General features: G+C 34.0%; 2 protein-coding genes across 5 annotated transcripts in view; both read left to right on the forward strand.

Moving 5' to 3' along the window:
* Positions 1–1,021: 1,021 nt before the first annotated feature.
* Positions 1,022–13,675, forward strand: part of LOC125865819 (squamosa promoter-binding protein 1-like) — an 82,817-nt gene continuing 70,163 nt past the window's right edge. Inside the window, exons 1-11 of one of the 4 annotated variants that reach the window (XM_049546073.1) lie at positions 1,022–1,066; positions 2,335–2,501; positions 2,745–2,800; positions 3,563–3,629; positions 3,761–3,847; positions 4,682–4,770; positions 4,895–4,985; positions 5,897–5,992; positions 6,379–6,504; positions 6,581–6,841; positions 9,205–9,553. In XM_049546073.1, coding sequence (XP_049402030.1) covers positions 2,367–2,501; positions 2,745–2,800; positions 3,563–3,629; positions 3,761–3,847; positions 4,682–4,770; positions 4,895–4,985; positions 5,897–5,992; positions 6,379–6,504; positions 6,581–6,841; positions 9,205–9,486 — 1,290 coding nt within the window. In that variant the 5' untranslated portion in view covers positions 1,022–1,066; positions 2,335–2,366 and the 3' untranslated portion in view covers positions 9,487–9,553. Of the gene's footprint in view, positions 1,067–2,290; positions 2,502–2,744; positions 2,801–3,562; positions 3,630–3,760; positions 3,848–4,681; positions 4,771–4,894; positions 4,986–5,896; positions 5,993–6,378; positions 6,505–6,580; positions 6,842–9,204; positions 9,554–13,675 lie in introns of those variants that run through there. The other 3 variants (XR_007446402.1, XM_049546072.1, XM_049546074.1) reach the window with 3 other exon arrangements.
* On the forward strand, positions 10,277–13,525 carry LOC125865820 (CBS domain-containing protein CBSX5-like). Its single transcript, XM_049546075.1, has 2 exons — positions 10,277–10,705; positions 12,667–13,525. The coding sequence occupies exons 1-2, from the start codon at positions 10,365–10,367 to the stop codon at positions 13,508–13,510; spliced, it is 1,185 nt and encodes a 394-aa protein (XP_049402032.1). The 5' UTR covers positions 10,277–10,364; the 3' UTR covers positions 13,511–13,525.

Consider the following 13,675-nt stretch of genomic DNA (forward strand, 5'->3'; position numbering starts at 1 on the left):
TTGTTTATTCTTGATTTTATGTTTTATATTTATACTAATAAATTTATTTAAATAAATTAGCTTACAAATTTTATTATTTAGATATAATTTTTTGTTTCTAAAATATGAGTTATTTAATCTATCTATTATTAATATAAAATATTATAATCCGACTAATATGCTAATGTTGATGTATGAATTTAAGAACAATTCATAAGTCAAATATTGCCTCTTAACGGAAGTCCATTAAACATTACACAAGTAGTCTAAAACAAGAGCATATATATATATATATATATAACATCTAGAGTATAAAAATGGTTTAATTTTTTTTGCCATATTTTTTTTTTTAATTTTGTTTTATGATAAAGAGTTTTTTTTTAATTTATTGATACAAAACAAAGTTCAATAAATTTTCTCTATAAATTATTATAGTTGTGTGACCTTTTGAGAAATTAATTCCAATTTATTAAGATGACAATTACTCTCAAATAATTTAAGTCAGAAAATAGTGAACATGACAATAAAAATTTTATTCTCCTAGCCAGTTAAAATGCTATAAAAAAATATTGTCTGTCAATTATCTATCTTGACCCAATTACATGGAATATAAAATCCCATAATAAACCCTCAGGGGTTGGCCTGCTGGCAATTGACTTGAGCCTTGGGGTTTGCTCCCTTTCAAGGTCTCAAGTTCGAAACCCACTAGGTGCAAACAATTTCTGAGGGCCATTGGACTGGGTAAAAACCTGAATTAACCGTGGTGCACTTGCGGGAAACTCCTTGCCGAGGGCCTGTGCACCCCCGGGATTAGTCGGGGCTCAAAGAGACTCGGACACCCGGTGCAAATCAAAAAAAAAATAAAATCCCATAATAACTCAAGGATATAATTGGAAAGAATTTTTTTTGTAGAATTTTAAACCACACACAAAACTAGGTAAGAAACAATAAACCAAACATTTGATAAAAATAATCCATGCATTGCCAATCTCTGCATTACTAATGTGTGCCCTAAATACATAATTTTCTTATATTCTTCTTCTACCTAATAGTATTTTGTTTCATCAAATCTGGTCGTCTCTTTTAGGTATGTATCTCCTTCATCTGCTTCGTTTAATCTTGCCTCTTATTGGAATTTGTTTCTTTTCTGTGCATCTTCGTCACTGAATTTGGGTTTTTTTTTGCTGCCACTGCTTTACTGGCTTTAGGGTTGAGTCGCCCGGTCTTTATCTATACTGCGGAATGTATATATATATATAAGCTCACATATCTAATTCAATTGAGTTTGCAAAACTAAAAAGGGAAAACAAGAATTATTATGCTGCTGATATATTATCTATAATGTGGTTATTTCTAGGGATTTTGGGAGAAGGGGTCGGCGGAGTGGGGGACTGAATGAGCAAAAGGGTTCATGAGATTAACATAATGTTTAACTGGGTTACAAAAACACAAACTCAGTTATTTTTAACCCAAATTGAGGTCTTCTCTGTTAGTTATAAAAACCATGTTAAGCATGTTTTATATTCACAAGTATAGATAAAGAAAAAAAAAATACTCCTATACCTATACTGCAGCGACTTTCAACTTTTTTCATTTTTTTTTTCTGGCTTTGGAGTCCTAGTTGTTTCTTAATGTTATTTCAATAAATGTTTCATCGAATATTGGTTTCTTGACTAGTATTTGGTTATCATATGTCTACTAATTGATTACAGAAAGCACTTTATGTTTTCGTGACCATGTAGTGATATTTCTAATTGATCTTTGAAGAATGTTCTCTGGGAAATAATTCTCGAAAAAATGCTTTATTAGAATTATTTTTAGTGTTGTAATGAAATCAAGATTATAAGAATTCCACTGATGTTTCTCTGAATTCTGAAAGAATGTTTATTTTCTTTTTTAAAGAATACTGAAACTTGTTTTGTGCATTCATAAGAGGTAGTATTTCTTTTTCAGAATGCGTATAGTCTTCCCTAACCCCTGCTCAAACATATATTGACGTGTTAGTCAGGCAGTATATTGAACTCTCTCTTGTAATATTTAGGCTACCGCATCCCTTTGAAATAGTTGTGACACTAAGTTGAGTTTGTTTCTTGTTCAGTTTCACTATCTTGCAGTTGCACCCAGCTGCCTCTTTTACTTGTTGCTGCATCTTGACACTGCTAATCAATCTGGCCTCCCTTTTCATTACATTTTGTATGAATGTTCAGAAAACATGCATGTATATTTTGCCTGAATTGAGTGTTGATTTTTCTGATGTCCTCCTTTCTGTATTCTTAGACAAAGATACACATAGAGTAATATGATCTGAGAATTGAGATTCCCACTATATGCTTAACTGTTCTTTCTCTTCTCCAGTTTCGGCTCGTAACTGTTAAATAAGTTCTTTGATGTTGGACCCTGAGGCTTCAGCAGATGAAAACTATGTTACTGTGCCTCGTGGTGGTCCTATTTACATTTCTGATATGGTTGGTCCACTCACGAAGGTTGCTGACTTTGAGGTCAGCATCTTCCATGAACTTGAGGTATGAAGCTGTTTCAACTTTGGATTATATTGGCACTCATTTTTTGAAGCTTTTATGCCTTCCATAGATTCTATGGTCATGTGAACACATACTTGTATCAGGAGTTTGTATGCATAGCTCCCCTGGATCCCGAATAAACAAAAATAAAAAAGAAAGAAAGAAGAAAAAGGCCATTTTGGGTGTCATCATTTCTGAAATTTTGATTATGGTCAGTATTATAAAGATCTTAATTTTGTTATGCAGCGCCTCAAGGCAGAGTTGTCCTCTGATTCACTGGAAATGTTTGATGATGAGATATCGTAAGTGTTTCCTCTTCTCTGCTCCTCTTTGATACTAGAAAAGGAGATAAAACCGATGTGTATCATATGTACCTTCCACTTACTTTCTCTTGCATATCTTTTAATTAATTTCAGATGGTGATTAGTTCATTTGTTTGCAACACTGCAAGTTATTTAGGTTTACTATGTCATGGATATGAGAGTGACAATTGAAACAGGATTTCCTGGAACGTTTTGAGGGATTTCTCTAGCTTTTGTTGAGATCAGCTCTCTGTTTGTGAGTCTTTGAGTTTCGTTGGATGCACAGTTTCTTTTTCCTTTCCAGAGTTGGGTTTTGGAATATTCTGCTCCAAGTTTGTTATTTAGACAGAGGAGATGACATTAAATAACATTGACTGAGGGGATGATCTCATTGATTCTATTTTGTGTAGAGTGGTTTTTCGGATGGTTTGTATTTATCAATAACACCTTGTTAGTAGGTTGTTGGTAAATTCGTTTTTGTCTACAAGTTATTTGTGACAGCTGATAATTATTTTCTTTTACTTTAATTTACCGAACGTAATTTAAAGAATATCGTACTTGATTATGTTTTTAAATCGCATATCTGCTCCTGGCTGCTCAAATAAGCAGTATTACTTGTCCAAAAAAAAAACAGTAGTACTTAATAGTTATGATATTGACTCTTCAAATTTCACTTTGGTAAGAGGACCTATGTATGGATTATTTCTTAAATTTTGAACAGTCTACTCTGATTGATCTGACTTTGGTCATTGATTCTTGCAGGATTGAAGATCTTAAAACTATCTGTGAAGAGGAATTGGTGGCTCAGGCCTTTGAAGAAGCATTTAAGGTAACATTTTTTAAGTATAAGCAGCCATCAAAAGAGTTGGTTTACAAATTTTCATTAATCCGAAAAAAGGTTAGTTTACAAATTTTCACATACAAAATAAAATAAAAGGGATCTTCATGTAATGATAACAGGATGACGAGTTAGGGATCCTCAACAACAAAGGTCCAGATAAAAGCAAGACCAACAAGAGGAAACGGAAGAAGAAGAATACTGTTGATGTATGCTAGTGACCTTTTTCTGTTATACATATCTGTTCTAGCACTCTATTTTCTGTTGTATTGAAGTCTTTCTTTAGTTCTTGGTAATTTGTGTTCTGTGTCCTCACCTCTTACTTGAAGCATGTGTCCTATCCTATCATGGATGAGAGTTCTATATTGTCATACGATGCATTAACTGGGACTATTGGATCGCTTGGATGAGTAATCGAGCATTTTGTTTTATATTGATGATTTAGGTTAAGATGTATCAAGAGTAAAGAGTAGAAGAAACGTTCAAGCTTATTTTCATCTTTTTAATCCCTTAAGAATTTACTTCAGATTTTGGACTCACAAGCGTTTATCATAGATAGCAAAGAAGTGGATGTATGAAAACTGAAATGTGAATCCTCCATAACACATACTTTAGAAATGATGAATCATGAATGGAATCTCCTCCAGCCAATCACAGAAAAAAGCCTCCAAAACTCAAAGAAATCTATTTCTATTGTCATATTAGTCCTAGTAGCTTATACAACTTATGTTCCAATAAGTTGAAAAGGAGAGATCTCCCAAGTTTAGCAATACATTTTTTTAAAACAGGAGAAATTAATATTTGATCAGGATACATTGACCCCCTCAAAAAATAAAAATTGAACAGGAGAACAGAGAATGTCGAACTTAATTTGTCTTATAAAAGCTGCCAGTTATTTAGTCACACCTTACATATATTCTTTTCATTGACATAATAGTGGTTGCTCATTTTTTTGCCATTTTCTTTCTCCTTGCAGTTTAAATTTAAGTGTTTATGCTTGTTTACTTTTTCTAATAATAAGTTGATGTTCTTGCATTTTGTAGGAACACTATATTCTGAAGGTGGAACAACTTGCAAAAGTTAAAGAAAAACAAGAGGAAGAGAAAGCAGCTGCACGATTGCACTCTTTCAAGTACAGATTGCCGTTTCTAGTTGATATGTTTTTATTTATGACTAAACCAACCTGTTATATCCATTGTTTGTATTTGCATATTTTGTGTTCTTCATCTTAGCTAGCGTTTTTTATATTGTTTCAGTGGTAGTTGCAGCAGCAGCCACTCTGTTCCAACATCCTCCAGTAAGAGTGGTAGGATGATATCACTCAAGTCAGTAAGCTTGGGAACAAAGGTTATGCTTCTAAGAACCTTGATTCTTTTTTACAGTTATGTCCTGGTTTTGAATGAGTCTAGAATTTTTAAAGTCTGAGCAAGGCTTAAGTTAGTTTAAGGATTATTCCAGCTGTTAAAAAAAATTAATGACTCATTCAGTCTTTTTTCCTTTATTTGAAGGAGAGACTTCTGATCGCCTAAGAGATATAATTGAATGGTTTTCATCTCCCCGTATAATCTCATTGCAAATTTCATTACTTTCAAATGCCATGATGCAACTATGTGACCATCCAACTCTCCTTTCCCCTATGACTGCAAAAGTTTGGTGTGCCATGGTAGATCAACATTCTGTCCGTGAAAATTCCGTTTCTGGACTGGTCAAATTTATTTGATAAATTAGACAAGAATAAAAAATTACCACATTTGCTAGAAGATGCAAGGAGCACACATTGAGGATAAAATAGGAGAAAGTCACTTGAGATGGTTTAGTCCTATCATCTGTCTACCAACATATGCACCGTCAATAGGTGTGAGAATGTGGTGAGTGAAGGTGTTAAAAAGGAATGAGGTAGACCTAAATCACGGGATTTGTGTTGAAGGACCTACAACTTCTCGGAATCAGTGTAGACTTTGGCTGAAGAAAAGCACTTTGGAAGAAAAGAGATCCATATAGGTGATATCTGGCTAAAATAGTTTCATGTTAGCCAATACATTGCACTTGCATGCATTGTAAATCTGTAGTATATTCTGTGATGGCATCATGACCTTTCCGATGCCGCTTTCAAGAGCAGGCTAAAGTAATTTTATAACAGTTTTATTCTGAATTAGATGTACATAACACTTCTATAGTTTTAGTCCCCAAAATTTCTGCTATCTTAGTTTTAAACAGATGATGGTTTGTTGATTTCGTTCTTGGTTTTTTAATGGCAGGTGAGAGCAGTAAATACTCGTGAACATATAGCAGTGCAGTTTCCAGAAGCTGTCCTGTGTGTTGAGATTTATCATTACAAAAAGACATGGACAAAAGTATGAACATGCTCTTATTGCTGTTTGAAGCGCTCATGAAATGAAGTTTAATATTATTGCATTTGTATATTTCTGTTATCTGCCACCTCTTTCATCTTCATTCTCTAGAGTAATCATATTAATTCTCTGGGAACAGTATGCTTGAGACCTTATCTGTATTATGAAATAGAAGGCTATTTTACTTGGTTATAGCTTATTCAGGGTGCATTTTACATGCTTTAACTATTCCGACCTGCTGCCATAGTATTGAAACAACATAGTTAACCTTGTTGAAGTCTTGAAGATGATCAAATATCTTCCTGTTGTTACTTCTGTTTTAGTTATACTCATGTAACTTTATATTCTGTCCTATTGTTACAACTGACTCTGATGATACCTATCTGTAGACTCAAGAATTTCTGCTCCTTGGGCGGCAATTTTTGACGGAAATGAGAGACAAGATTTATTGCATTACTGATGAGATAATGAAAAAGACAGGCAAAAATGATCCTTCGGGCTTCTTCCTTGTGGAGGTAAGTGTTGTAGCAAAATTTTCGTCCAAATGATTAATATCAATTTTCTTATCACCAACCTAAATATTTTCCATAGGATGTCTTTTGCAATGATTTCAGGCATCCTTCTGCTACAGACTATAGTAAGCCAATACTTGATTGGCTTCAAGATTCTAGAAGTGAAGCGGTGGAAAAATGGGAATCTATCGCCTCTGGTGAACTGCCACAAAAACAAAAGGCACTTTTTGGCAGTAAAATTGGACCACAATTGCCCCATTTCAAGACCATTCAAATGCAAAAAACCCGCTTCTGTGACTTACGGTTTCGACTGGGTGCTGGATATCTTTACTGTCACCAGGTAATATTTCTTTTTCAGTTTGTTTTATTTTTCTGTTGCTCAGGGGAAGTGTTCATTTTTAATTTAAATCAATGTTCATTAATAATACTTCACCACAGAAGTCTAAGATAAATACAATGAGTATACACATATAGTTCCAGTCATCCATCAAGACTACCCAATTATTGATAGAGAAAGGCATTTTCTATTTCAACAATTGCCACTATGCCTCAGTCCTTATCTAGTGGTGTCGGGTATATGAATCCTTTGTATTTGTTCCTCACTTCAGAGCGATATCCTTCCAATGCTGGCAAATAATGTCTTTTAAAGCCAATGGTAGATTTTCTAAAATAGAAGTTCTTTGAATCTCACGCTTATCTCTACCAGGACATAATGTTAAATGTAACAACAATAACTTCAACCGTAACTGGTTGATTTCACTTATAATGATTATTTGATTCTATTATGTTTTCTTAAGTCTGCATTGATACCCCGAAGTTATAGATTTCAGGCAGTGAATTTCTACATGATTTAAGGTTCAACTCGTACCTTTCAGCACCTTCAATCACTATAAACTAGATTTTCAGATAGATGCAGAATTTTCAGTGTATACTCTTCTAGCTATAGAAGTGGTTGGGAAGGCTCTATGGTGTACCAGAGCTCCTATAAGAGTGTCTTTCTTTACACAAATGGAGTCGAGGCAATTTTGACTCAGGAAGACATTTAGAAAGAGGAGCAGCTTGGGGTAACATATGTATTCTGTCTGAAGTCTCTGAGGAATCAACAAGTCATCTATTCCAATTTCCTTCATTGAAAAATGGTAAAGGATAATTTTTGTCCCTCTATGGAATAAAATAGGCAAGGGTGTATTGTGATTTGTGACACAATTAGTGGTAGATCTTTTTCTAAAGTTTTTTGGAGGGGGCAGTGCATCAATGACACCAACAACATATCTAGTGTAATCTCATAAGTGGGGTCTGGAGAGGGTAGTGTGTAATGTGTATGCAGTCCTTGCCCTATCTTGTGAAGAGATTGTTTCCAATAGATCCCCCGTCAGGCGTCAAGAAAAGCATTTCAAACTAGACAACACTCGACTGCCTACTAACCTTGTTCCCTAATCCTGGACCTCCATATCCTCTTATTTAGGGTCATGCCTTGTCTAATCACACATCTCTCAAACACTTCTTCGGCCTACTTCTACCTCTCTTCAGATCCACCATAAACAACCTCTCACACCTCCTCACTGGAGCATTTGTACATCTCTTCTTTACATGCCTGAACCATTTCAATTGCTTCCCTCATCTTTTCCACCAAGGAGACCATTCCCACCTTGTCCCAAATTTCGTTCCTAATCCTATCTCTCTTAACACATCCATCTCAACATCCTCATTTTCACTACTTTCATCTCCTGGATGTGCGAGTTCTTGACTGGCTGACACCCTGCCTCATACAAGTAGCTGATCTAACAACTACTTTATAAAATTTACCTTTAAGTCTCGATGACACATTCTTATCACACACACTAGATGCGAGCCTTTATTTCATTCACCCACATTAATACATTGTGTTACATCATTGTCAATCGCTCCATTTCCTTGGATTATTGACCCTAAATACTTGAAACTTCTACTCTTGGGGATGACTTGTGTATCGATCTTCAGTTTCACATTTGCCTCATAAGTCGCATCACTAAACTTGCACTCAAAGACTCTATGTTAGTTTTGCTCAACCTAAACACTTAAGGACTCCAGAGTCTGTCTTCAAACCTTCAGCCTAGTGTTAACTCCACTATGTGTCTCGTCAATCATTACTATATGATCTACAAAGTACAAACAACATACACCATGACACCTCCCTTGGACATGTTGCGTCAGATCATTCATCGCCAAGACAATGATCAATGAGAGAGAGATAAAAATGGGAAAGACAATCGGTGAGGTTAAAACTCATTAACCTAACTGATATATGATGTAGATGAACCACAAAGCTGCAAATCCAATCCTGGAATGGCATGTTTAATTTCAAAAAGTGCAAAAAAGCTCTATGGTCCGTGGGGCCTTTAAACGCAAAGCATCAAATAAAGCATGAGCTTTAATGGAAAGAGGCGGAAAGGGAGAAAAATGTATTGGATTCTGTAAATATGTTTCGTTGTCAAACGTTATGTTTAGCATGAATTGTAGTACTCTATATATAGATGTTAATGGATTTGTGTCTGTTTTGAATGGTCTATAGAGGTCCCGCAAGCATCATCGAGATTTACCTGCAAATACCTTTGAAATACTTGATTCTGTAAATTTGTTTCCATTGTTAAACTCGATCATGTTTAGCACGAATACTATATATATACGTTATTGATTTTTTGTCTGTTTTTGCATGACATAAAGGGAGACTGCAAGCATCTAGTTGTAATAAGAGACATGAGGATGATACACCCCGAGGACGTACAAAACCGAGCTGCGTATCCACTGATAACCTTTCAGCCAAAATTGAGGTTCCAGAAATGCTCTGTTTGCAAGATTTTTAAAGCAGTTAAGGTGACTGTTGATGATAAATGGGCTGCTGAAAATCCTTGCTACTTCTGTGAACTTTGCTATTACATGCTCCATTATGTAGATGGGTCTTTGCTTTATGATGATTTCTCTGTGTATCAGTATCTCCATGAGTAGAATGTAATCAGAATAGCAGAAGTTATATAGTAATCCTTTTAAAAGAGGGAAAAAAGATGTTTGCTTAGTTGAAATTCTGAAATTTTTCTATGCATCCTGGTCATTTTTACTTGTTTGGTTACCCTTTTTAATGTGTTTTATTCCTGCATACAATTTACAGGTAGGGTGTGTTGGTCTATCAAAAACAACCTTTATCTACGTCATAAAGGTAGAAGTAACGTTAGTGTACACCTATCCTTTTTAGACTTTATTTGTGGGATTACACTGAGTATGTTATTATCGGTCGTAATTGATTTTCAATAAATATTTTCCAAAATAAATCTATTATTGACAAATGACAATAATATTAACACATTGAATACTCAAAGACATGAAGTTGAAAATTGAGATACAAGGAAGCTGGACTAGTAATTGACCAACTATCTCTGGTTCTCTTGTTGGGAGTGCTGCCTCAAAAATAGGCCCTTTATTAATTGTACTCTAATGCAGATGTCTAATCTTGAGTGGTGTAATATAGCATTAAAATTTATTTTTACGAGTCAAACCCATAACCTATAGATCACAGAAGATAACTTTATCGTTGCTCTAATACTCTCCTTCCAAATCAAAATATTAGAAAGAAAAAATGTGTGGACCAAGGTCATCAAAAAAGGATCACCACTAATCAATAATTTACCAGTAATTAATCACCACTATAAATACCAGAAATTTTATCATCTTCCTAATCCTCATTTCCAAAAAGCACCACCGGATCTCTTCCGTGTACGGCGGTCACGGAAAAAATCCCCATTATCGCTCCGCCGTCTACTTCTATCTCTGTATAATTCTTCTTCTCCCAATACTATTCAAAATTCAAATCAGTGTGATTTTCTCAATACATGGCAGTTCCTACATTTCTAAATCGGAATGTGTCAGATCTGTGCGTAGGGAAGCCGGCGTTAAAGCCATTGTCAGCGGCTGCCACCGTATCGGAAGCGTTAGCTCTGTTGAATAAATCAAGCGAGCCTCATGTGAGCGTATGGAGCTGTGACCATTCGAAGAATGTTCTGGAAGATGAATGTGAATGTCGTTGTGTTGGGAAGATTTGCATGGTTGATGTGATTTGCTTTCTCTGTAAAAATGAGAATTCGGATAATCTTTCAAAGGCTTTGGAGACATCCGTTTCACAGATTTTGCCCAAAGCAAATTTAATTGTGAGGCATTTGGCGCCCAATTCAAGGTTTGCTCCGTTCTTTTTTATATGTCATTTTTTCAAATTGTAGTTGCATTAAGAAATTAATGAACTTTACTCTTTTATTCTTATTTAATATTTTCTTAAGTCAACTTTTCAATAAATGATGAATATGCGAGATTTCGAAAATTAAAATGCATTTGAATGACTATTTAAATTTTTGAATTTATTTTTAAAATCAGATTTTATAGAATAGTGAATGGAGAGAGTAATTAATCAATGTATGAAGTACTCCAATGAATATTAATTACTTGTTAGTTTTTCTAGGTTGATCAAAATATATATATTTTCAAGACTAATTAACTACTCTATCAAGGATATAATAGGAAGAATATGGTAATTTATGCATTGATTTTATGAAATGACAAATGTTATGATCTAACTATTTATAGAAATTGATGACATTTAAAAAGGAACGGAGGGAGTAATATTTGTCATTTTACAAAATATAATCCTTAAACTACGTGAAATGAACAAAAATGTCATATGTTTATAGTTTGACTAAAATATGTGCTTTCCGTCAATAATTTGACTCAAAGATGTTCTTCCAATCAATATTTTGGTTCAGAAATGCCCTTATAGTTACTAAATGGGTCAATAATGCCCTTTTCGGAATAAATATGTTTTTTCTTTTCATTTTAAACACATCTTCTTCCAAATCAAAATATTATTAAAAACTTATTTTTGTTTTCTTTCTTTTAAAATCACTTTAACAAATAAAACTGTAGGAAACAATTTTTTTCTTCTTAATCTCCTTTTATCAATTAAAATAGAAAATCTCCATGTACCCTTTCGATGATTGTCTCATAGTATATTCATCATTAATTTTTATTTGTATAATGATAAAAAATAATTATAATAAAATAAGAATTTAAAAAAAAAATTGAAGTAGGATAAACATTTTTTAATTTTAAAAAAAATATTATTAGAAAAAGAATGTGTGAATAAGAAAATAAATAATACACTTATTTGGAAAATGAACACTTTTGACTCCTTAAATAACAATAAGAACATTTTTCGACCAAAATATTGATGACAAGGGCATTTTTGGATCGAACCACAAACGGAGGGAATTTTTGTTCATTTCACATAGTTTAAAGGGCATTTCTAACCCTTTTCCCTTCTTTCTATTTTATACTTGAGAGTTATTAGCCTTGAAACTTGAGATTATAAATTTGACCAACATAGAAAAATTAAATGATAAATTCATATTCATTGGTTAATTTAAATAATAAAAATAAATTAATTTATGTTCATTTATTGAAAACTTGACATCAAGAAAATACTAAATAAATTTACAATAGGAAAGGAGGGAGTACTTTTCACTTTTGAATTTGGATACCTATTTGGTTATTTAGCTCCCATTTGCCCATATATTTCAAAGTTGAAAATTGGAGTTACAAAATATGTTTGGAAATACATTTTACTTGGAAGAAAATTGAACTTTTACGAGTGGAACTCCCAAAAACGGGTTTGAGCGTGTTTTGAGGGAACTTGAAAATATTTGAAGATCAGATTTTGGATCAAATTAAATAGATATTTGAAAATAAATTTTCAAAAACTACTCCCAAAATCTATAATCAAAAGCTAGCTTAATTTATGGAAATGGACCAAAAATGATCCTTAAGCTATTCAAAATAAAACAAAAGTGTATTTCCTTTGATTTTTCATCAAAAAATGTATGGAATTACTAGTAACAGAACAAAAATAATAAAAGGGAATGCTGATGTATATGTTGATGGAGAAATAGTTTAATGAAATTGGTATTCTTGAAAATTGTTTTAAGTTATATAGTATTGAATAATCTCGGCATCTTAAAAAAAGAAAATGTCATATAAATTGAAATTGAAGAAGTATTATAGATTACATTGTTAGTCTAACTGAAGCTTTGCTATTCTGTTTACATTTGTTATTGATTGTCTTTCGGTAACTTTTTGTTATTTGTTCAGCTTGCTGGAGGCAATAGATTACATTCTTGAAGGCACCCAGAATCTGGTTATACCAGTCCAAAATTACATTGGCGGAAAATCAAGGAAAACGCAGAGTAAATCATCTTCCCTGAGTTGCAAACATCGCGATGGAATTGAATACTGCTGGCTAATGCAAGTAGACGTTGTCCGCTTCCTTCTGAACTTTATTGGTGTGTTCTCCCCTATCACCACTTCTTCAATTGAATCTCTCAACATCATAGATTGTAATGTCATGACTATTCGTTACCATGAACCTGCAATGTCTGCCTTAGATTCCCTTACTCTTGCACATGTTGAGCAAACTTCAGTGGCAGTTGTTGATGATCTCGACAGATTAATTGGTGAAATCTCCCCTTCCACTCTTGCCTATTGTGATGAGACTGCAGCAGCAGCAATCATGACACTTTCATCTGGTGATCTGTTGGCTTACATTGACTGTGGTGGTCCTCCAGAGGACTTGGTTGACCTCGTGAAGGTGATATTACAAGAGAAAAAGCTTGGTGCGTTATTGGAACTAATGGATGAAGAGTTGTCTTTGTCTTCGTCATCATCATGTTCTGTTTCTAGTTGTTCTTCTGATGACGAGTTAGGGGTTTGTAGAAATAATAATGGCTCAGGACGATATTCTTCAGCTAGAAGGGCAGAGGCCATCACTTGTTATTCAAACAGTTCATTGGTTGCTGTGATGATTCAAGCACTTGCACATCGGGCAAGTTCCGTTTGGGTCATGCATGAGGATAACACTTTGATTGGCTGTGTAACTTTTAAAGGAATCCTCAAAGTTTTCAGGAGCCTTGCAAATGCGAGGCAGATAACCAGATAAGGAGAATTCAGTGAAGCAATAACATGTTATACTCAAAATTCTTTCAAATTGCAAATTTTGCACAAACGGGAGCCCTTTTTTTTGGTGGTGAGTGAAAAAGTTGTAGTTAGTTTTGGAATTTATTAATCTTGTATATGTTGTTTCCAATGGTCATTTTGTCTATTG

This window comes from Solanum stenotomum, chromosome 5 (genome assembly GCF_019186545.1).
Source record: "Solanum stenotomum isolate F172 chromosome 5, ASM1918654v1, whole genome shotgun sequence".
Taxonomy (NCBI): Eukaryota; Viridiplantae; Streptophyta; class Magnoliopsida; order Solanales; family Solanaceae; genus Solanum; species Solanum stenotomum.